Genomic DNA, 24,639 nt, shown 5'->3' with positions numbered 1-24,639 from the left:
TTTATATAGGTTCCCTAGTTGTCAAATTAAGTGTGTTTATAAACCAGCTCTGAAAGTGCGTGTCTGCCCAAATCCCCCCCCCCTCAAAAAAAATGTCATTCTTGTTGATGTCAACTGATTTTCAAATTGTCTTCATTCCACGTAAACCCCTGAGAAATTCCTGGCAAAAGTGTAGACGGCCCCAGGTTATAATGCATTAAAAGGATCATTCATTCATACACTCTTCATTGTATCCCATGTTTTCTTTCTCTCCCCAGATGCTGGCGTTCTTTCAGACAGTGTTCACCTTCTACCACCAGGGCTATGAGCTGGCCAATGACTTTAACCACTACAAGAAAGCCTTACAGATCAATATACAAAATGTGAGACACTAGTCCTCATCCGTTTCTTATTAGATGTATATTTAAAGATGGAATCGGCATTAGGGGAAACGGCGCTACTGTCTGCCCCCAGCACCTTTTGTTATTGTTGTTCTGTGGACAGAACGGAGGTGAAGTGCGTTCGAGCAGTGTGGTAAAAACATTTTTGCAATGCATATTCTGCTGTTCTATCGAGCGTGCAATGATGTCCGAGGGGAAAAAGTGTTTGTTTGCAGTAACTTCTTTGTTGTTGTAATATCCCAAATGGACATGGCTGTTTTCACCATTAAGGATTCCAGTTTTAACTACATAGTACAATGATGTCAGTATATGAAACAAAGTGGTGTAAATGTAGTGATATGAGGTAGGTAGGTGGCAGGTAGCCTAGAGGTTAAGATTATTGGGGCAGTAACTGAAAGGTCGCTGGTTCGAATCCCCGAGCCGACTAGGTGACAAATCTGTCGGTGTCCGTGAGCAAGGCACTTCACCTTAATTGCTCCTGTAAATCGCTCTGGATTAAAGCTTCTGCTAAATGACTAAAATGTAAATGAGGTGATCATTTCCATCAATTTTAGGATTGTAAAAAAGTGTTGGTCCCAGAGGTACTTGTCTTGTATGCACAGTATTGCTGTAAATACTATAGATTACACACTCATCACAAACACTGTACATACACCCCACGTTACCCATATGTTATACATATCATACGCATACATTTGAATGTCTGCTCGGAATATCCATAATATTTAAAATAATGAAGGACTACTTCTAGTGGGACTTTCCCTAGGTGCTTTCATTTTTGACTCACTCACTCACTCTATTGTTAATTGTGTTTGGGTTAGTCTTAGTGTTTGATTATTTTCATTGACCCCAAGCATTCACTTTTACCCACTCTGGGATGTCGGGGGATTTTCCAAAGGGAAGCTCTGCAGGTTTTCTTTTCCAGTGGCTTGCATTGTGTGATTGACCCCTGCATGACCATTTAGCCAGGGTCACAAGGGGTGACTTCCTTCCTTGGGTGTGTCTCCCCCTTAGTCAAAATGTACTATATTGTGAAACTTGATGAAAACCTAAATTAACCTTCATTTAAGGTTAGGGTTCAGCATACGATTAGGGGAATAGACAAGGTTGAGGTTAGTTTTAAAATCAGATTGGAGAGAAGTTACCGTACCTCCAACTTTGCAGCTTGGCCCGATAGTAACAAGCCACTCCCTCTCTTCCCCATATAGACGCGGAGTCGGTTTGAGGGCACGCGGGTGGAGGTGTTTGAGCTGATGAAGAGGATAAGGGAGGTTCCCCAGGAGTACAGACAGACCAGCCCCATCAGCAGCGAAGGATACCTCTACGTCCAGGAGAAACGTAAGGATAGAGGAACGACGTGTGTGTGCAAATGTGCATGTCCATGAGAGGCAGTTAAACTGATGACGAGGTGTTACAATGAAATGTGTGTTCTCGTCCCCAGGGCCCCCTCCTTTTGGTTCCAGTTGGGTGAAGCGTTACTGCACGTTTGTAAAGGAACAGAAAATCCTACATATGGTCACCTTTGACCACAGGTCCGGAGGAAAGATTGTGAGTCGTGGCACACACAGTCAAAGACAGGTTTTTGGAAGCTATACAGACTATGGTGCAAGCAGCACATCAAATTATTGGTTATTCAATGTGTGTATCTGTCCCTATTCAAATACATTTGTCAAATCAACAATTACTATTGAAACCCGCATTAAAACAGTGCAGTCTGTAGTCCTCCTAGGTTAAGACTGATGATTTATAAGGAACAACTGTCTCTTTCTTGCCATCAGAACAGGCTCTCTGAACAGTGATTCTCTCCCTCAGGGCGAGACTGAATCGGTCACCCTCAAGTCTTGCGTCCGCAAAACCACAGACATGCTGGACAGGCGGTTCTGTCTCGATATAGAAATCACAGACCGGTATGTTGTCGCGTCGCACTACACCCATTACGTTACTCAATCACTTTAGTCATCAACATGAGTTCTCTGTGGTAATACTGAAACGTTCCACAACCACCTGTTAAAGTATCTTGTGTCATCTAGGAAATAAGGGGGATTTTAGAGGGATTCCCCTCAACATCACCAGACCAGGGGGGTCGGTCAGTACCATCTAGGGGGACGAGGTCTATGGAAAATGTGTGATTTGCCACACTTGTAGCTTATTCATGCAATGTTTGCAACCTTCCCAAATACACAGTAACACTCCCCATGAACAGTTCTGCTTGAAGCCTTCGCTCCACACAGGTCCTGTGTACAGTAGAGCTTAGCGAGCTCAACAGGGTTGGGTTGGAGAGGATTTGTCATGGAAGATGGCCCCTCCACATAGCTGAGAGGATTGTCTATGCTCTGCTACGCTTTGCTGTAATAGATATATCTCTTTATGTCACTCCACTGAACCAAACTGCTATTCAGTCTGGGGTATTATTAGCAACCACAACCCCCCCAGGCTTAGAGGGTTTGAAATTTGAGTTGCGCCTACATGTGTAAGGTAACAGGTTTGCTTGTCAGCCTACAGATGTAAGATATATGGTACCTGAATGCAACAGGTTAGGGTTAGCCTGATGTGGTAGCCTATTATAAAGAGTGGGGTTAATGATGCTCAGGTATTCCTGTATTTTTGCTATTTGAGAGCCCAGCCCCTCTGGCACATTTAGGACAGACTCTAGATCAGTCTTAAACACATGAGTTAACTTAGTAGTAATAGTAGTTTGTTGGAACCCCAGGCCCAGTCTGACAGAGCTAAAATGAGATGAGATTGACTGTACTTTACAATCCCCAAGGGTGAAATGTTGTCATGCAGCAGCCTTAATAAAAAAACGGAACAAGCCCTCTCGCCATTAAAAAACAATCACAAGGCGATTACAATAAATAATTGTGAGGTGTGTTCTGTTCCCAGTCCGGGCACGGTCCTCACGGTCCAGTCGTTGTCGGAAGATGACCATAAGTTCTGGATCCACGCCATGGGGGGGAAAGAACCAGTGAGTAACCACATCTTCCTGACAGCTCTACTGGAGTTTCTATTGTCTATTGAACGCTACTGAAATGCTATGAAAGTGGTGCATTAATGCCAACAGAAGTATCTTTGCTTTGTGGTAACCTCTTGAATATCAAATTATCTGTGGAAAGCTAAATCGAATGTATTTTTTACAGGTTGGGCAGTACTTGGGTAAAACCCATTTAAAAGAACGAGGAAGTAAGTATACGATGATTTAGAAGCCCTGATCTCAATTTCGATGTAATCTCTGTGATAATTCAAATGACATGACGATAATTCAAATAATTGTGTTGTCATGACTCTGCAGTCGATGCACAGCTAGATGACGTAGGATTGTCATTTGTGAAGAATGCCATCAACGCCATTGAGACGAGAGGTGAGACGATGCATGATGACAATAGGAATGCCTAGGCAATATAAAGCCTGCAGAAGCATACTTTGTGAGGTTAGCTGACTGGCTAGAGCAGGGGTGGGCAATCATTTTGTCTCCGGGGTTTAAAAATTCAGCGACGGGTCGCACATATTTTTTTTCCCGCACTGATTTGTTTGTCAAAAGCTATTTGCGGGCCAGAAAAAGAGCAGTTATTTGAAAATATTTATAAGTCCGTTATAATTTACACCTACTTTCTATCAAGTTTTAGAGGTTCAAGAGTGGCCAATGGTTGTATTTTTTAAATTGTATTTATTTTTTACCCAAACCTCCCTCAGGCCAAAGTTTGCCCAGCCCTGGGCTAGAGGGCAGAGTGGTAAAGGGGGTTTTGGGAAATGTTGCAATGTCTCCCTTTTAACACATGAGGGCACACTTGCACCAATATCCAGTCATGTCTTGTGCCGTGGCCACTGTTCATAGTTTCCAGGTAGTAGTGCTACATATACACTGAGTGTACAAAACATTAAGAACACCTTCCTAATATTGAGTTGCACCCCCTTTTGCCCTCGGAACAGCCGCAGTTCGTCGGGGCATGGACTCTACAAGGTGTCAAGCGTTCCACAGGGATGCTGGCCCATGTTGACTCCAATGCTTTCCACAGTTGTGAAGTTGGTAGGATGTCCTTTGGTGGTGGACCATTCTTGATACACATGGGAAACTGTTGAGCTTGAAAAACCCAGCAGCGTTGCAGTTCTTGACACACTCAAACCGGTGCACCTGGCACCTAATACCATACCCCATTCAAAGGCAGTTAAATATTTTGTCTTGCCCATTCACCCTCTGAATGGCACACATACACAATCCATGTCTCAATTGTCTCCAGGCTTAAAAAGTCCTTCTTAAACATGTCTCCTCCCCTTAATCTACACTGATTGAAGCGGATTTAACAAGTGACATCAATAAGGGATCATAGCTTTCACCTGATCAGTCTGTCATGCAAAGTGCAGGTGTTCCTAATATTTTGTACACTCAGTCTAGAAGCCCAACGGTATTTTCAAAGTTTATCCACTAATTATCTTATGATTGTGTTTGTGCTATTAAGGGCCATTTAACCATGTAAACTGTCTTGTCTGTCAGGTATCAATGACCAGGGCCTGTACAGAGTGGTGGGGGTCAGCTCCAAAGTCCAGAAGCTCCTTAGCCTAATGATCGGTAAGACATGCACATTTTTCACCCCTTAAAGTAACGGTCCAGTGAAAATCTCACTTTTAAAAGTACATTTTCTGTTAACTCACACCCAAATAATGTTGTTGATTCATCCTATACTCGTATTTTTGGCCAACGCATAAATTGGAGAAAAAAAACACTTCAAAAACCCCACCTCAAACATGTATCTAAAACAGACCGTTTCAAAAATGCTTGCTATTTCGTCGTAGAGGGTGATGTCATCCTGAGTAGGATGGTCTACTTGCATGAATGTTTTTAACGACCGGTATATGCCCACACCATTCTGTTGGGGTACGCCGACACCGTTGAGTTGGGGTACGCCCAAACCATTCCAACACAGAACATCTTTTTTTTTTAACATACTTAATTACATTTTTGGGGGAAGGAAAATGATTTCACTCATATTGTAATTAATTAATATTTCATAGAAATCTGGAACCACTGGACAGTTACTTTAATACAGTAGGCGTTGTGCACCCTGCTCTGATCTACTTGGTAGTATTCAGAATTATGGTTTCCTTTGACTTAGACGACCATGATAAGGCTCAGAGTGCTGCTGGTACCTCATTGGCATTCAGACAGCCGGGAGGTGCCTGAGAGGCCCCCTTCCTGCCTGCACCCGTCCATCCTTGCAGGGACTTCACTTGGCTCGCTCAGTCGCTCACCGGGAGCTGGAAATTAGATTGCCTTGCCCTTCTCCCTCCTCTCTCCTCTAAATGCTCTCTCTCTCTCTCCTACTCTTTCTACCCTGCCAACCTCTCCTGTTCTTCTTTTATCCCCCTCTCATCTCTTCCTTCTTTCTCCTCTTCCCTCCTTTTCTTCCCTTGCCGTCCTCTCTCTTCTCATCTACTGCCGTCTCTAGTAGACCCCATCTCTGTCTAGTCGGCTGTGTGTTCTGAATCTGAATGGCAACAAACCCAGTCTGCCACCAGGCTGTCCCAGAGCCCACCTGAACCTGCCGACTCACACTTTACAGCCCGTTAGCACACTGTCTGCTACTGTAGACTGGGATCAATTAGTATCTGTTTTCTTTCCAATACCATATGGACGCAGGTAACAGTGTGAGAAACTTGAGATTGAAGTCACCAATCATGTATTTGGATAAGCTGTCTTCGTCATGTTAACTGTCTTTTTATTCCCTCAACACTGTTAACCATAAAACACAAGCGTTTCACCAACAGCCATATCAGTGTATGTTCAGGATGATGCGTGGGTTAACACAACACAGCACCGGGCTAAAACCCTGCAGAAAGGCGCTAGATTTGCTTCATCCCTCTTTCCCTCCGCGCCTCCTGTCATCTCTCACCCACTAACATGGCCAGAGTCCAATCAGAGGGAATGGGGGTCATGGGGTGATTCGTTTGTTACAGTCATGACAAGATCGCCACCCTGTGCATAGTTGACAGTTCACTGGAACAGACGTAGGGAAAATCTCTAGTTCAATGGAGGGGTTAGAATGAGGCCAAAGCAGCAGAAGTGGATCACATTATTTTCCCACTGTGCTCACAAATCTCTCTGATTGACAGAACTCTTAGAGCTTAGCATAGAGAATGGATATTTTACAGCTGGGAATTTCGCTGCTGGGAATAAAGATGAGGTAAAAGGACTTGGATACTACTAGTGTAGAGTCAGTCATGTCCCAATGTTGGTTAGTACATATTTAGATGTGTACAATACAGTAGCTTAAAGACACACACACACACACACACACACCATATGTAGCTGTGTACACACCCACACATATTTGGCTGTTGGCCTTCTAGGAAAACATTTGGTCCAGCCCATTGATGTTGGACAGGCCACTGTTCTGTGGGTAGAGAAACACAGCCCTTCTGGTTTTAGTAGTGAAGGGATACAGTCAAATGAAGTAAATAAATGGCCTAGAGCAGCAACCTACCTCCCACCAAGTCTAACCCCTTGGAGTCCTCCTGGTGACCTGGGGCTTGGCCTCGCACCAACCTCTGACTCAAACACACACAACTATGGTGGATTATTCATCAGGCCAGCCCAGTACAGCTAAGCTTGGCTCGGTCCAGTTTGGCTCAGTAGTGTGAGAAGGGTATAGTTTAAGCCAGCCAGCCATCTCCATTAGATAGAGCTGTTCCTCAAGGCTATTGCAATGATTTTATCCACATAAGACACATTTCACGTTATTTAGATTTTAGCTTATTTGGAGATGTTCACTTCACCATAGGGTTAGTTAAGTTACAATACACTAGTTGACTTACAAAACAGGTTTAGGCTCAGGGTATCATGGGAATTGGAGTGTACTATATTAAAATAAACTTTATTTTTATGGTGCTTTGTATAATTTGTTGATTATGTGTGGAGTTTAAAACCTTTTTGAATGTTTCTGTTTCATTACAGATGAGAAGAGCAACGATGTGGATCTGTCTACGTGTGAGGACTGGGATGTGAAAACAGTCACCAGCACACTAAAGCTGTATATGAGGTAAGGATCCTTTGTGTATCAGTCACCATGAATCACTCATAGTCTGCTACATAATCGCTAGGTTATGTATTCATGTAGGCTATTATGTCTTATTAGCAATTAGAAAGCTGTGTAGACATTATTAGAACTGTTCGTCATTGTCTGGGATGTCTGAGTTTGAATTTATTCTACTCTGGGGGCAGAAGCATGAAATAATTTCCTGGAGCTCAGCTCCTGCAATGCAACAGGACTATTCACATTGCCGCATTGACATCCATGCATTTGAATTCAGACACATAATCGATCCACTTCATCAACCGACTCCGTCTCTCTGACTTCATTATTCTCAGTCGCTGTGTGTTCTAGGAAATCCGTTGTTGACCTGAGACGCCCTTGGTAATTGGTAGGGAGTCTTAGCCTCTCTCTAGGAAGAAGATATGCATCCCTGGCTTCACATAGTTTATCATCCATCTTTGAATGTATTGATTAGGTGACCAGGTGAAAAACAAAATGGTGGCCTGTGGCAGGTATTTGAACTAAAATCATTGACCATCACTGCCACACAACCAAGCAGTGATATGAGAAGCATACCAGTAACATAAGCATGATAGGGTTTTTAGTGTCATTGCTTTTCCTCTGATCCAACCTGATTTGAGTGATTGATTTGATGCCACATATTAAAGGAATCCTGTTTTTATAGTTCAGTGATGAGGCAATCGATTATAAGTTGTTATTCCTTGCTTTTGCAAATAGCAATTCATTTAAATGATAGTGTTTCTCTTTTTAATCTAGGGCTATCTGCAATGTAACAAGTTAAATGTACCCTAAAAGCTAAGACAAAGTTCTGTTAGCTAAATGAAACAAACTCACACACTGCATATTTCTGGCGCCAATGCAATTACGGTATCCAACGGAAACTAATGAGTGATATTTACATACTTTAGTGCTGCATAAACTGAAGGGATGTTAGAAGTTTGGTTTGTTATGGAGCGATTTACTGAATAAAATTATAGCCAACTTATCGTTAACCTCAGCCCAGTCTGTTACAGATTCTTCTGCACTTGTTTTGGAATTACTTCATTAGGCTCGTTCAGTACTCCATGTGATGTAAACGGTTTCATTACCAAAATGAAATTATAAAAGATTGGCAAGTTCACTGGTGCAATTGCCAGATAGGCTATTAAATAATAAACTTTTAGTGAGCCAAGTCCATTTTTACATCAATTGAACAACAATAAATAAAGAGGATTTTAGCTCAGTAGTCAATGTAAAAGCATGGGAACTGGAATGGTATCAGTCAGTCTGTCCTCTGATAGGCCGACAGGACAGGAACAGGTCAGAAGGCACAGCACTGTGTGTTGTGACTGGCCGGGTTTTGCTGCCCGCCCGCGACCCTTACAGGAAGTAGTTTGATGTTGCATGCTGTGGGTCATGGGACTGACTCTCTCCCAGGCTGGTCCCAGATCTGTTTGTGCGGTCTTGCCAACTCCTATGGTCATTGGCATAAATTGGCATGACAGCAGAAATGGATCTGGGACCAGGCTAGTCCCAGGCAGCAAACTGCCTTTCTGTTTTATCTCAAGGAGTTATACCTGTTTCATAATGCAATTTGACAGTCAGCCAGTGGGATTAGAGCGTTGGACAAGTAACCGAAAGGTCGCTAGTTCGAATTCCCGAGCAGACAGGATGGAAATTCTGTCTGTGCCCTTGAGCAAGGCACTTAACCCTACTTGCTCCAGGGTCTCCGTTGATAATGGCTGACCCTGGCCATGACCCCACCCAATGGTGTCTCAGGGAGAGTTGGGATATGCAAAAAAACACATTTCCAATTCACACATGCATATTAATACATTTGTATAAGCACTCGCTAAATTATAATTAAGACAACATTTAGATTGCTACTGAGATATTACAGCCGTTAATGTGACTGTCATTTCTACATTGCACACATCATATGATAAAATGTGTTTTGTTTTTTTACACAAGTAATCTAACAATCTAGAAAACCGTCCAAACCTATGATGTACTTAAACTCATCCATTGAGTCAACTGAAACCTTATTACAGGCTTAAGTCTGCAGTAGAGACAGTAGATTTACTGTAAATCATCCTCCATCTGTCTCCCTCTGGCCTGCTGCAGAGCCAGAGGGTCAGCCTCTCTCCTCCTCCCCTGCTCCTCTGGTTCCTCAGGGGAGGCTAAGTAGCCTTGGCACAGGGCCTGGTGCAGCACCATGAAAGGACCTTCAGAACTTGGTTATCTCACCGTGGCATGGTGCACCATCTAATTCCATCCCCGACACGGCCACATTAATCATTGTTGTGTGCAGACCCTATAAAACAGTGCTGCGTCTATTTCTGTCCCCCCACCTTCTCCCGCTCTTCTTTTCTGCGCTCTCTCTCTCCCTCTTTTGCTATTGTTCTCTCTTTTGCGCTCTCTCTGCTCTCTCTCTCTCTCTCTCAAGGAGTCTTCCTGAGCCACTGATGACCTATGGACTGTACAAAGACTTTATCGCCCCTGCAAGTAAGTTTGGGCCGTCCTCCTCACTCACAATACAGTTGTTCTCAAACCAGATGTAAAACTACTCACAGGAGTGTAGGAGCAGAGCAAATGAATACTTATCTATTATTTTATTACACATTATCAATGAGTCCAATGCTGTATGCATGACTAGCAAGTGTTTGTCTGTGAGACACAGTTCATCGTCTAAGTAAGTGTCCTGGCGCAGTTAGATTGGCTACGAATCATTTTCATCGTCTCAGTAGTTCAGTGAAACTGTTTTGAATGTTCCACATCTTGTAGAGTCTAAACAAATGCTTGTTTTCATTGTCTGTGTTTGTGAATTTGTGCGTGCAAGTTTCTGTGCGTGTGTGTTGGTCCATGTATGTGTGGTATCAATCACTGAAGTCCAAGGCCAGTCCTCCTGACCTGCTTTTCAGGAGCACTGTAAACAGGCCCCTCTGTAAAAGTGCCTCAGCATGTGACCATAAATCCTTTCATATGACCCAGAGAGATGTCTTCATCACACTCACTCACATGGACTGACACACACACACACACCTTTTAATTATTCCACCTTCATCTGCCATTAAAGTAACCTCTGGTTCTATGCAATTAAGGTCACTTAAAAAGGAAATATTACTACCTGTTAAACACTATAAATCCTAGTATCCTACACTAACGTCCTCAAATGGCCCAGTGACTTTGAACAGAGAGAAACGTTACATTTCTCTCCCTATATAATCTTACTCCAATAGCCTACATGACGTCCTGAGTGATCCTCATAATATGAATTACCCTCTAGTCCCATAATTGGATCACGATGGAGTGTTTTATCAGCCGTTTGCAATGCCCTCATAATGCAGGTAGAAAAAAAATGGATTAGCAATAATATGTTCTGAAAGATGACAGCATCCGTAAGCTTTTTTTCCCCTATTCAAATTTGTGTTGTTCCCATAGTAATGGTGTGTGTGTGTGTACGCACGCTGTGTTTCTGTGTGTGTGGGCAGTAGCCATCAGATGCCTGTGTGTGGGTGTGTGAGGAAATGTTTAAGGGATGATCTTGTGGGTTTTATCACAACCCTTTTACACGGTAGCTTCTGTAGTATAAAGCTATCTCTCTATAGCCAGCAACAGTAGCCTACATATCCTCTGGCAAAATTCTGACATGTCTAATATCAGCATCAAACAAGAAGTTTACTGTTAGTTCATCTCCATACTCTTTATTCACGGTTGTTAACCCTTTACTGCTTTCTTTTTTAAATATGAAAAAACCCATAAATATGAAGATGCACCTACACTAGCTGATTTAAGCCTATGTAAACGGCATCCATTGCTTTATTGTATGGTAGCTTGGACTGGGCAAAACAAATTGACAGCTGATGCAAAGTTACCAAACTTTGCATCTGCACTGTTCAACTAAATGTAATTTTGTAAAATGTTCAGTGGAACTTGTTCAAAGTCGTCCTTGTGCATAGAGTTGTGTGGTTTGTTTAAATTAGCAATCATTGGTTTTTGTTTGGTATACATTTTAAAGTGAAAAATCGGAGTCTCCGCATCATTCTGTTATCGTGGAATTGCCCTACAGTAACTGTACCAATATTTACTGGAGCAGCCTACAAATTAACATGACAAGGACAACCCTGTGCCTCCAATGAATACAAGTGAGTCGGTGGTTCCACATTTCCTACTGTGACCACTCCCCCCAGAGTAAGATCATCTCAATGCACCAGAGCACTCACTACTCAATCAAAAAATGTCTATGGTTGGATTAACACAGGGAAATCCAAATCCTTCTCATTCTATGCTGTACAGTTTTTCCGTTGTGGAGTCTTGCCACCTAAGGAATGGATAGCACAGCACTGTAATAACATAGAAATGTTTGTTCTGTTTTTGGTGGATTCCAATTGTATTTACTTAACCTTTATTTAGCCAGGGAGTCATGCTGAGACCACGGTCTCTTTCGCAGATGAGCCCTGTATCAACACATCAATAAACAACAATTACACTATACATGAAAAGCAAACACAAAACATGAAAAGCAAAGCACAATCATATGAATCATTTAAAAAGCCTTGTAACGTCCATCTGAATTGCCCTAAAGGCACCAACTCCACCAACTCTTTAAGGAGTTTTGCATATCATTCCACATGAGAGGTGCAAAAAAACTAAAAGCAGATTTTCGTAACTCTGTGGAGATTGAAGGGATCTCCAGGGTTAGCCATCCCTGAGTCTGCTAACTTATGTCTAAAGGTTAACAGTGAGGTGAGGTATGACAGAAGTTTATGCAAGAGGGCTTTATAGACAAGAGGGCAATGTACTATGATAAACGCGTCCAATGGCTTCAGTACAGTGGCAGCTGCGTTCATATAGACGGTAGATAACCGGAATGAATGTTGACAGAATGATTAGTTTTCTGCTATTAAGCGAAAGGCAGGACCTGCTCCTATAGAAGAAGCCTATTTTAATTATCCATTTCTTAACTAACTCATCAACATACTTTGAGAACAATAGCTTTTCGTCAATCCAGATGCCCAGATATTTATAAGCGGGGACACGGTCAATGAGGGCACCATCCAAAGTACATATGCATAAATCATCAGATACATTTTTATGTGATTTGGAAAATAACATATACTTAGTTTTTACTTTCATTAAGTAGCAATTTCAATTCAACAAAGGATTTCTGCAGAACAATAAAGGCGACGCCTACAGCATGGTGCAAGCAACACCTGGGTTGTGGGTTTGATTTCCACATGGTCCACATAGACTGAGTCTGTGTCACTGTCGATGTTCGCACTTCTATAAGCGACTTTTTCGATAAGTGTCTGTCAAATAACCAGGTTTGTCATGTTTTTAAACAGAGGGTGGTAGTCCAGAGTCTCGTAGCCAAGCCATCCACTGCCTGGTCCACAAGCTGCCTGAGAAGAACCGCCTGGTCCTGGGGCTACTGATGAAACACCTGGCTACGTGAGTTATCAGCCTTACTCTCTGCCTCGTCCTCTCTCATACTCTTTCTCCACTATCCTTGTTCCATTCCCTCTTCCTGTTTTCACCATCTCTCTCTCTCTCTCTCACTCACTCACTCACTCACTCACTCACTCACTCACTCACTCACTCACTCACTCACACACACATCAATCTTTCCTTTCTCGCATTTACTGTTCCAACTAACTGCAGGCAGAAAACTCCCTCCCCACCCTGTCTTAGAACACCACAGCACCCTCCACAATAGCAGAGTCAGAAGTTTGAACTTCCTCAACAGTTCACTATGCCTGTAATGAAATGGACTGCTCAGATTCAACCTCTATTTCCCACTCGCTCCTCTGGGATTACCCCTCACTCCAAACTGGCTGTTACACAACTCGCCCTTTCAGAGATTAGATAGGATCCAAGATTTCAAAATAATGTTTGCTAACATTACAAGGTTTTACCTCAGCAACTCGCTTTTTCTTTTTTCCGACACAAACTAAATAGTAGCAAATTGAAGATAAGTATATAATCCGCGTTCCCTGAGGCAATCAAAGTCTGGAGGATCTTATTTCATAGAAAACCTGCCGCAGGTTTCTCAGAGTAGAAGTAAAAAGGCATTTAAGTGCAGCTATTGAATTTGGATTATCCAGCGTGAAATTCTTCCGACTGGAGAGCTCGTCATAGTTTTTTTTTTATTGAAGTTGGCCGTGTGTGTTTGTGTCTGCATGTGTTTGACTGTGCGTGTGTTAGCTTGTCCTGCAGGGAGAGAGGCAAAGCCAAAATTTCACACCGCAATCTGAAATGGTTTTAGAGATGTGATAAAGGAAGGTTGTCACTAGGCAACGTATTTAGGTCTGCAAAGGCTCCCTTTGATGCATTTCAACCATCTCTCTGCAGAATGAGTGTGTCATTTTATACATTTTAAGGATAATATATTTACTGGTCTTATATGACTTTGATTTTAATTAGTGTTAACTTTTTAGATTTTTTATGAACAACATACATTTCTTAATATGCAAAATTGTCAATTTAAGTAAATTCTTAGATATTGATCAAACCGTGACAGCTTTTGAGACAAACTGGGAAATCTGAGGAAACTGAAAGTCAACGGAGGACTTTTGAATGTTTGCATTCCAGTCTCGTCAAAAGTAATGCATTTGTATCCATCTTATCAAAAAGTATCAGAGGATAATGTCAGAATCATAAAAGCGACAGTTGATTCACTTGATTCGTCATAACTCAAAATGATGATAGATTGAAATTTGGGTTTCGCTGTTTCAAAAAACAAATCAAACAAATCAAATCAAATTTGATTTGCCATATGCGCCGAATACAACAGGTGTAGACATTAGTGAAATGCTTACTTTCAAGCCCTTAACCAACAATGCAGTTTTTTAAATACAGCAACACCTCATGGCACAACGCCTCTACCCCATGTGAACTACTTGTGTGTGTGTACTGACATGTATGTGTAGCTGATAGATGCGCACACACTACATGTTCATGTTTGTATGTATGTTAATTGTAAAGTATTTTGTCTGTAATGTCTTTTTCGTTATGTGTCGGACCCCAATAAGACTAGCTTTCGCCATTGGCATCGGCTAATGGGGATCCTAATAAATCAAATCAAATAAATCAAATCAAATCTGTCTGCAGTTTTTGGCAACTCTTCAGAGTCATTCCAAAGTCAAGCGAAAATTCCTCCCCTAGAAAAAAACAACCCAATTTAGCGTCCACTTACTGTGAATCAGCTGAAAAGCAACTGAAAAAGTTTGAAGTGAAGTTTTGGAGAGAAGGTCGATGTTCAAGAACAATCTATGGAATGGTGATGAACTAGGTAATGATGTCAGTCAGAACACTAGCTAACACCTATGAGGCCAGGCCAGAGATGCTGTTCTAGACACCTCTGACTGACATAACAAGGTGGTAGCAACACTTTCCTTCCTTGCAAGTTGGCAAACTGTCAGACAGACATTAGTAAGCTGTCAGACATGGAGTAAATAGATCTTCAAAGCGAATTTGAATTTTCTAGCCAAATTCTTTACAGTATACAGGCCTACTAAAGTGTATGTATCCCCCAATGTAAAACATTTTCAACGTCAGGGAAAAGCACTCTATAAATCAATTGTCAATGAATTCATGAATTGTTATCCTCCCTGGTCTCCCCATGCAGTGTGGCAGCTCACAGTAAGTTGAACCTGATGACGGTGGCCAACCTGGGTGTGGTGTTTGGTCCCACCCTGATGAGGCCCCAAGAGGATACGGTGGCCGCCATCATGGACCTCAAGTTCCAGAACATTGTGGTGGAGATCCTCATCGAGCAGCACGAGAAGGTAACCACTGGGTTCTTCTCTTGAACAAAACAGACGTCTGAACGCACTCCTGAACTTGTCCGCCTGACCAAAGTAACGTTATATATATATATATATAGACCGATCCTCTAATATTGTTCCTCTCAAGCGTTCCTCTGGTTGCATCTTTCAGCTTTGGTTGCAGCTTTGTCTAAAACCCACCGCTAAACTCACAGCTGAGACTTTTCTCCAGTGCTGGCAATAGAATTATAGAGGGATTTTGAGGACATTGCTCTGAGTGACTTTTAGACAATATGTAAGCATATTATCTTTTGCGATATTCTTCACATTTTATGGGTACATTAAAACTTGTCACTGTAATTGAAATCCCTGTATGTCTTGGGCTAGGGCTCTAAGACGAGTGAAACTGTAAAGCAGCTTATTGATAAGAAGCATTATAGTTTTGATCTATGTATTTCTACAGTTTTACATAATATAGAGATGATCACTTTGAACTGTCTACAGTACCTGGCTGACATCATTCCATCTGCCCAGCGGTTGACTTACAAAGCAGGGATTCTCACTTTGCCCCTTTTGTGCTTAAAAATGATATCCAGTATGTCATGGTACTCTTGATTACATCTACAAGGGTACATGCAAGGTCCTTTGCCTTACCTACAGCATATAAATTCCATTTTGAGCCATGCTACGACATAACTAATCTGCTTTTAATGTCAATAGTAATCTGCCTACATCTATAGAGGAGGTCAATTCCCAGAGCCAAAACAGAAAGGGTTGAGATTAGTATGTGATCTGTGCTAAGTATTCTGGCCAGCTATAACATGCCAAGAGTACACCTAAACTCAGAATCATGAATTGACCATGGAGTGCTGGTCAATTTCGATCTCATCTATTTTGAATAGTCCAAATAATAGAAAGCGCTCAACCTTCAACCACCAAGCAATTAAAGTTTTGGTGAGGAGAAACTTCTATATAAAAAATAGTTCCAGAACTTCACCATACACACCACAAGGTGATGGAAGACTTGGTGTCAGAGGCTGAATATAATACCAGTGGAAGCTTTAAGAAAAGTGCTGAGCTGCGAGACGAGAGATGAGGGAGTTTCGCAGCCAGCCAGACAGACAGACATTAGCTTTCCTCTCAGGCCCAGCCCCCCCCCCCCCCCCCCCCCCCCCACTCTCCTTCTCTCCAGACTGTTGATACCCCCAGATGCCAGCAGACAGTGTTTTACATTCACATCCATCTGCGGAGATGGGAGGGAGAGAGATTGCTAAAACTCTGCTACACTCTCAACCGTATCAGATTTCTCTCTGTATCGTCCTCCTTTTTCCTCCCAACCCCCCCCCCCCCCCCCCGATCCTCTCTCTGCCTATTTTCTTTCAACTCCACATCTGAAGTTAGTCTATGTAAACACATGCACTACGTAAACAAGCTGTACAGTGAGCCTCCTCCAGTCCAGACTCTGTTTATTTTCTCCCTGCTGCTCGTCAGAGCGGGTCAGCAGGACCTAGCTCCTGTTCATTAGGCACTAAACAGAGTTAAAACAGAGAGATTGTCCAATGGAAATGGTCATTTTTGTTTTCTATTGCGAAACGTTTTCTCTTGAGTGCCCTACAGTGAGGGGAAAAAAGTATTTGATCCCCTGCTGATTTTGTACGTTTGCCCACTGACAAACAAATGATCAGTCTATAATTTTAATGGTAGGTTTATTTGAACAGTGAGAGACAGAATAACAACAAAAAAATCCAGAAAAACGCATGTCAAAAATGTTATAAATTGATTTGCATTTTAATGAGGGAAATAAGTATTTGACCCCCTCTCAATCAGAAAGATTTCTGGCTCCCAGGTGTCTTTTATACAGGTAACGAGCTGCGATTAGGAGCACACTCTTAAAGGGAGTGCTCCTAATCTCAGCTTGTTACCTGTATAAAAGACACCTATCCACAGAAGCAATCAATCAGATTCCAAACTCTCCACCATGGCCAAGACCAAAGAGCTCTCCAAGGATGTCAGGGACAAGATTGTAGACCTACACAAGGCTGGAATGGGCTACAAGACCATCTCCAAGCAGCTTGGTGAGAAGGTGACAACAGTTGGTGCGATTATTCGCAAATGGAAGAAACACAAAAGAACTGTCAATCTCCCTCGGCCTGGGGCTCCATGCAAGATCTCACCTCGTGGAGTTGCAATGATCATGAGAATGGTGAGGAATCAGCCCAGAACTACACGGGAGGATCTTGTCAATGATCTCAAGGCAGCTGGGACCATAGTCACCAAGAAAACAATTGGTAACACACTACGCCGTGAAGAATTGAAATCCTGCAGCGCCCGCAAGGTCCCCCTGCTCAAGAAAGCACATATACATGCCCGTCTGAAGTTTACCAATGAACATCTGAATGATTCAGAGGAGAACTGGGTGAAAGTGTTGTGGTCAGATGAGACCAAAATGGAGCTCTTTGGCATCAACTCAACTCGCCGTGTTTGGAGAGGAGGAATGCTGCCTATGACCCCAAGAACACTATCCCCACCGTCAAACATGGAGTTGGAAACATTATTCTTTGGGTGTTTTTTTCTGCTAAGGGGACAGGACAACTTCACCGCATCAAAGGGACGATGGATGGGGCCATGTACCGTCAAATCTTGGGTGAGAACCTCCTTCCCTCAGCCAGGGCATTGAAAATGGGTCGTGGATGGGTATTCCAGCATGACAATGACCCAAAACACACGGCTAAGGTAACAAAGGAGTGGCTCAAGAAGAAGCACATTCAGGTCCTGGAGTGGCCTAGCCAGTCTCCAGACCTTAATCCCATAGAAAATCTGTGGAGGGAGCTAAATGTTTGAGTTGCCAAACGTCAGCCTCGAAACCTTAATGACTTGGAGAAGATCAGCAAAGAGGAGTGGGAAAAAATCCCTCCTGAGATGTGTGCAAACCTTGTGGCCAACTACAAGAAACGTCTGACCTCTGTGATTGCCAACAAGGGTTTTGCCACCAAATACTAAGTCATGTTTTGCAGAGGGGTCAAATACTTATTTCCCTCATTTAAAATGCAAATCAATTTATAACATTTTTGACATTGTTATTTTTTGTTGTTGTTGTTATTCTGTCTCTCACTGTTTAAATAAACCTACCATTAAAATTATAGACTGATCATTTTTTTGTCAGTGGGCAAATGTACAAAATCAGCAGGGGATCAAATACTTTTTTCCATCACTGTAAAAAACACAATCCTGCTTTCAGCAGATCCCTTATTGCCTGGACTGGATTTGGTCTTCTTAGTGTTTCGGGGTCTGAGTTTATATTAACCCTGATGGAAGTTGCAAAGGCAGATTTGATGTGTTTTCTTAGTGCTCAATAAGTGAGCAAAGAGCATCTCAACTGTCCCTAGATAGCTTTGCTATCTGACTTGCGTCAAAGATGTGAGCTCTTCAAAACACATATTTACTAAGGTCAAATGAGGACATGCCTCTGCTCAATATACTGCGTCTTTTCTTTGAGGGAGAGTTAAACACATTTTGGTTACGCGTGCACACACACACACACACACACACACACACAGTATCCCCCGCCACTCACACACACTTACACACACTTTTTGTTTCAGATCTTTGGAGATGTCCCAGACGCATCTTCCCCGGGTCTCTCCGCCCCCACCAGGCAGTCCAAGAAACTGTCGGTTCGACAGAACCGACCCCTGGCCGTCTATAACCCAAAGTCAGTGGACCTGCAGACAGGTAAGAGACAGAACCGACCCCTGGCCGTCTATAACCCAAAGTCAGTGGACCTGCAGACAGGTAAGAGACAGAACCGACCCCTGGCCGTCTATAACCCACAGTCAGTGGACCTGCAGACAGGTTAGAGACGGAACCCTAACGTTACATCCTCAGCCAGGCTTGCCGAAAGGTTGGGTTGGAATGAGGGACCCCTTCTTTCATGACAAGTATGTGACTGAACGATCCCAGTAAAGGTTCCCGTACTATATAAAGCAATCATGAAGCTAGTGTTGAGCCTTTGTAAACCTACACAATAGCTTTATAGATCATCACTAATATAAAGGGGACACCTGTACCACTACTGTACCAGCCCTCTCCTCCCACACTGCTGCACCAGGTGAGCCTGGTGTAAACCCCAGATCCCCATCCCCCAGGCCTCGTCAGATCCCCTGTCCTCCTGGAACACCACCTAAAGGAGGCCTAATCTGCTTACCAGACTGACTCCTCTCCATTCACTCATATTGCACCTGGCTTTTACCATTGGGGTATTTTAATAACATCTGGGATGAAAAAATTTAATCCTCTCTTTTTAACCATAGTGTGTTCTATCTGAGCCTGTGGATAATGTTTTTTAAAGTGAGATGTCTAACTACCTGGCGGAGAATGTTTTATTTTTATTTTTAAATGCATGTGTGGGCAAATATTCCCACTAGATATGGACGACTACGTTGAAGGCTGCGGCCGCACCTACATTTTGTATCCATGGAATACTGATGAGCCAAAGGTTTTTCTATGGGGCTCATAATGGTTGAAAGACAATGGAGAGAACTGATGGCATCCATAGATTTGTCTATCAGTTTTACAGTACATATGCAACTCGTGCGTTAAAAGTTGAAAACATTTGACGGTCTACAATGGACAGTGAGGAAGGCATATGCGTTTCTCATCCATTCTCACTCGTCTCTGTGTGGCCGTAGCTTCAGCCCCTTGAAAGGAAAGTGTATTAACACATTTGCGCGGGGCAACTGTCCAACAGGGATTGGATTTCTGAGGACACTGCAGTTTGGAGCGCCAGGAATATCATATTTTCCTGGATCAGATCATTACAGATCAAGTTTTATGTTTTATACCTTACTGTATTTTCAAAGGTGCTCTCTAAGATGGAAATCTTACATTTTGCCAAAACACAGGTGAAGCAGAACAAATGCTTTAACAATATGTTGACACGTTATTAAAAGATAGGACTGCCAGGGTTTTCAAGAAAATCCTGTCTCATTTGCAGGACAATAGACCAGGTGCTTTGATGATATTTTTCTGGGCCAGTTCAGTTCAGTCCTGTGTTTTATCTTTTAGCATTAGCCAGCGTTGTATTCATTAGGCATCAAATGAAAGACTACTTGAACTTGTCCAAAATGAAACGCTTGTTTGCGTTTTCCGTCCAATTTTTTTTTTGCTACAGTAGCTAGGTTTCCATCCAATTGGCGACAGATTTTCATGCGAATATTCTCAAATCTGTGTAAAACTATATGCACATTTTCCCACCAGAGATGTTTCTATCAAACTGACTCATTGTGCATAAAAGGCTGTGCGTGTTGACGTAGTGCACACACAAATAACTTTTGCGGTTAAAATCCCATGTAGAAAAAAGAAAGTTCAATGGGTTTCCATTGAATTTTCAACTCTACTGATGGTTTTGTCACAAACTGTTGCATTATATAGCAAATGTTCCCACTCTGGCATGTACGCTCTAGCCAACAGCTCAGAGATACAGTGCGGGTAGGCTACCTAGATGAGATTATTTCTATTTGTCGAACAGCAGCCAAGCATTGATCATCATGTCACCAGAATATTCTCCCAGTTTTTTTTTATTGAAAAGAGCATCAAGCTCATCACAGTGCACTTTCACCACCCTGTGAACTTCATCGTAATTTATTTAATCTGTATCCTAATAAACGGCATGCTTTCCTGAGTCAACATATCATGGTGTAACTCCAAGTTTACTTTGAAATTATAGTTATTATATTAATATTTGCACATAAAGGTGTTTCAACCTCCATTTCTTGCATAATACATTTTACAGACACAAAAAGATACCACCATGTCGAATGAACTAATTGTCTGCCAGCATTTATACAATTGTACCGGCATTTCCTGTTTCAATCAGCCCGGTCGTGGCTTTTTTTTAATGCGTCAGGTATTTAATATGCTTGAAATGGCCCAGGCATTGTGTACAAAGCAGATGTTGTTGCATTTTACAAGAAGTCTCTGGTTTTGATTATTTGCTTCTATTTGGGCCATGTTTTTTTTTTGGTAAAAGTAATGAAGTAATTCTAATAGCTCATTTGGATCTTGTAAACATGGAACATGAGTTTTGTTTTGATACCCTCTTGATAGATGCTTCATCTTCTTAACTCTACCACAACAATACAGCTGGAGGTAGTGAACGTTTTTAATAATGGTAGAAGAAAACAGGTTGAACTGATTCCAGAGGCTCTAAAACCCAGGAAAAGTCATCCAGGCAGTCTTCCATCTTGTGCTCCGTGCAAACAACAAAACAACAGTTGCCTTTTCTCCGACAGTGAAACGGCTTCTTGTAGTTGTGTAGACTTTGTTTCAATACAATCGAGGCTAGGAGATGTCATATAATCATGCAATATATAGGCATTTCCATATAATTAATATATGTCATCTGATCTATATATCACATTAACTGCATACAACGTTTTTGACTCTATAAGACCTACTGTATACACACCAGGGATACGGGCACAAAAGCTACAGTATTTTATGAACGGCCCTTTTATGATCATGATAGTCTTCGACAGAATCTGCAAACACTTTCTCCCACAGTGCAGCACAGCACTGTCGGCCATTAGCTTTTAGTGGAGTCCAGGGGACTCGGTCTGAACATCACTCATTTTAATATAGACTCCCATAATCCAGAATGGCCGCCCTGTTGCTTTGATGTGAAAGGAAAGTACACACTGCTACATTTAAACAAGCAACATCCTTTTTTAACTTGAATTGCTGCTTAGGATCATCTGTCCCTCAGTTTAAAAACAGGAACTAAAAGTTGTACTAGACAGTGAACTTGGGCTGGAACTTCCTAGCGTCCCCTAGTCATGGTCATCTGCTGGTCGTCCACTACCCCATTATTTAGCTGCTGTCTTGGGGGTTTATTTGTAGCGGCACAGGGTCATCCACAGAGCTGCGTTTAGCCATGCTCCCCTAAATAAAGGACAAAGATGTTTCTGTCCAACAATGGCTCTCAACAACTAACAGCCTTACTACTTCTCTCAGTGTCACCGACGTCACCTGATGTCGGTTCTAACTCGGATGAGGCGTCGCTAGGCAGCAACGAGTCGGTGTCGTCCCAGTCGTCAGGGGCGACTGCCTCGGAGATGCCTCCGGAGAAGGCCAACCACGCCCCCCTTCTCGCCAGTCTCAGCTCAGGAGACAGCCCAGGGTAAGTTGGTCTACATGGAGAAATGCCTGCTGTTAACCTTAGCATCAGTCATGATGACATGCTACATGTTCAGGTACTTTCCTGATTGGAAGTGTCACTATAGGATCAGCCATCATTACATCTCTCCATTGGTAAAGAGAAGCAACGGGTTGGAAATTAAGACTCCTACTACTTTACCCTAACCTCTTTACAATGCTGTATCTAATACGGGGTACCAACTCTCTTGAAATAGTCATTAATTCTTAATCACGCTAGCTAAACTTCTTCTGCATGCACAACTTTCCCCCTAGTCACCCCCCCACCATCCACATTAAGATCTGTAGCCGTCTGGCTTCACCCTCTCATACTCAGACTGTCTGGAAGAGCTGAAGTGTTGCAGTGGGATTAAATGTTGGTTTCTCTCCTTACACCACTTAGTCACTGACGGGGACATTTTGGTGTTGCTGGCTCCATTCATACAGCAAACCTTCATATCTCTTTAATTGAAACTCTGTCTCTGTCACTGAGAAACTCTATGAACTGAATATATCGCTAGTGTCATAACCTGCCCAAGAAAATATACATTTAATGAGTTTTATTATGTGGCACAGAAAGTAAATTGATGCCCACTTCCTCCTTTGTCTACCCCTTCTCAGCCTCCACTCACATATACATATCTCTCCATTTCCTCTCTCTCTCTCCTCCCCCCTCTCTCTCTCCTCCCCCCTCTCTCTCTCCTCCCCCCTCTCTCCCCTCCCCCCCCTCTCTCCCCTCCCCTCCACCCCTCTCTCCCCTCCCCCCCTCTATCTCCCCTCCCCCCCTCTATCTCCCCTCCCCCCTCTATATCCCCTCTCTCCCCTCCCCCCTCTCTCTCCCCCCTCTCTCTCTCCTCCCCCCTCTCTCTCTCCTCCCCCCTCTCTCTCCTCTCTCTTTCCTCCCCCTCTCTCTCTCCCCTCCCCTCTCTCTCTTTCCTTCCCCTCTCTCTCTTTCCTTCCCCTCTCTCTCCTCCCTCTAACCCTCTTCCCCCTCCCTCTCCCCCCTCGCCCCCTCCCTCCCTCTCTCCCTCCTCCCCAACCCTCTCTCTCTCCTCCCCCTCTCTCTTTCGCTCTCAGCCCCCCCTCTCTCTCCTCCCCCTCTCCCCTCCTCCTCTCTATCCAGCCCTTCTCTGTGAAGTCCTTGGTTTCTTTTAGTTGTCTCCAGCCCACAGCTTGCCTTGAATGCTGATGCGAGCGCTAATAATAATATTGGTTTAGACTGCAGATGTTGGGCTGCTCTTTGTCTCTGCAGTGTGTCATGTCTGCAGATTCACCTTGTGAAATAAACTTTCTGTCTTTCTCTGCCTCCCTCTACCCCTCGCCCACTTTCTCTCCGCCCCTCCCTCCCTCTGTCTCTGAGATGCTCTGAGTGCAAAGAGTTCTTCTCACAAGACACACGAGCTGTAAAACAACAACATTAGCACATACTTTACTGAGGAGAAAAATATGGTTCCTCTTTGGTTTTCAACCTGTGTGTGTGTGCAGCGCTCGTATGTGCGGCGGTTGTTTGTGTGCCCTCGAATTGGTGCGTCTGTGTCGCACCTCTAGCCTTGGCTCCAAATCGCCATGGTAGACAGACGGAGCTACGGTGAGTTACATAACCAACACTTGTTTTTTCATCCCTCTCTTTTTCCCACTTCGTGGCTTGGCCTCTCCTCCAGTGGAACGGAAGGAGTGACTGGGAGGGGGTCGTGAATATCGCCCTTATTTGTTTGGGAGACAGGTGGCGGTGCGTCAGCCGTGTAAATCGTATTGACATTGGGAGACGTTCATCTAGTTTACTCTCATAGCTCAGCTCTGACCTTTATGAAGACGTGCCGTGTGTGTGTGTGTGTGTGTGTGTGTGCATTGCAGGCAGCACCTTTCTGGCAGAGGCCATGGCTACACCACTCCTCCAAAAAAGGTGTGGGAGGTGGAATGAGTGTGTAGGTAGCCTGGTCCCAGATCTGTTTGTGCTGCCTTGGCAACTCCTGTTTAGCAGTGACATTGACCATAGGTGTTGGCAAGACAGCACAAACAGATCTGGGACCAGGCTAGGATAACTCTACTTAACCAGCCTCAACACTGGAACGTGAAGTCACTATGTGATGTGGTGCTCACTGCTCAATACCTAGAATAGTACCTAATTAGTACATCTGTTATGCTGTTGCCTAAAAAAATGCATTATTATATTATACACAAGTTCAACTCCAACTCTCTACATCAGACACTATTTAGTGATGATTTATCATCTCTGCCAACTTCAGTGTCTCATCTCATTTCCCCCCAAATTCACTA

General features: G+C 43.1%; 1 protein-coding gene across 1 annotated transcript in view; it reads left to right on the top strand.

Annotated features, from left to right (window-relative positions):
* arhgap10 (Rho GTPase activating protein 10) overlaps nucleotides 1–24,639 on the top strand; it is a 61,778-nt gene that overhangs the window by 27,512 nt on the left and 9,627 nt on the right. The window contains exons 7-20 of the mRNA XM_084188508.1: nucleotides 258–362; nucleotides 1,589–1,718; nucleotides 1,822–1,928; nucleotides 2,193–2,287; nucleotides 3,264–3,345; nucleotides 3,518–3,560; nucleotides 3,670–3,738; nucleotides 4,870–4,944; nucleotides 7,327–7,411; nucleotides 9,852–9,910; nucleotides 12,751–12,856; nucleotides 15,033–15,192; nucleotides 18,774–18,903; nucleotides 22,183–22,348. Of these exons, the coding sequence (XP_084044634.1) occupies nucleotides 258–362; nucleotides 1,589–1,718; nucleotides 1,822–1,928; nucleotides 2,193–2,287; nucleotides 3,264–3,345; nucleotides 3,518–3,560; nucleotides 3,670–3,738; nucleotides 4,870–4,944; nucleotides 7,327–7,411; nucleotides 9,852–9,910; nucleotides 12,751–12,856; nucleotides 15,033–15,192; nucleotides 18,774–18,903; nucleotides 22,183–22,348 (1,412 nt within the window). The remainder of the gene's footprint in view (nucleotides 1–257; nucleotides 363–1,588; nucleotides 1,719–1,821; nucleotides 1,929–2,192; nucleotides 2,288–3,263; nucleotides 3,346–3,517; nucleotides 3,561–3,669; nucleotides 3,739–4,869; nucleotides 4,945–7,326; nucleotides 7,412–9,851; nucleotides 9,911–12,750; nucleotides 12,857–15,032; nucleotides 15,193–18,773; nucleotides 18,904–22,182; nucleotides 22,349–24,639) is intronic.

Source organism: Coregonus lavaretus (genome assembly GCF_964263955.1).
Source record: "Coregonus lavaretus genome assembly, contig: SUPER_35_unloc_1, whole genome shotgun sequence".
NCBI classification, from domain to species: domain Eukaryota; kingdom Metazoa; phylum Chordata; class Actinopteri; order Salmoniformes; family Salmonidae; genus Coregonus; species Coregonus lavaretus.
The sequence above is the reverse complement of the archived record's forward strand: the minus strand, read 5'-3'. Positions and strand labels throughout refer to the sequence as shown.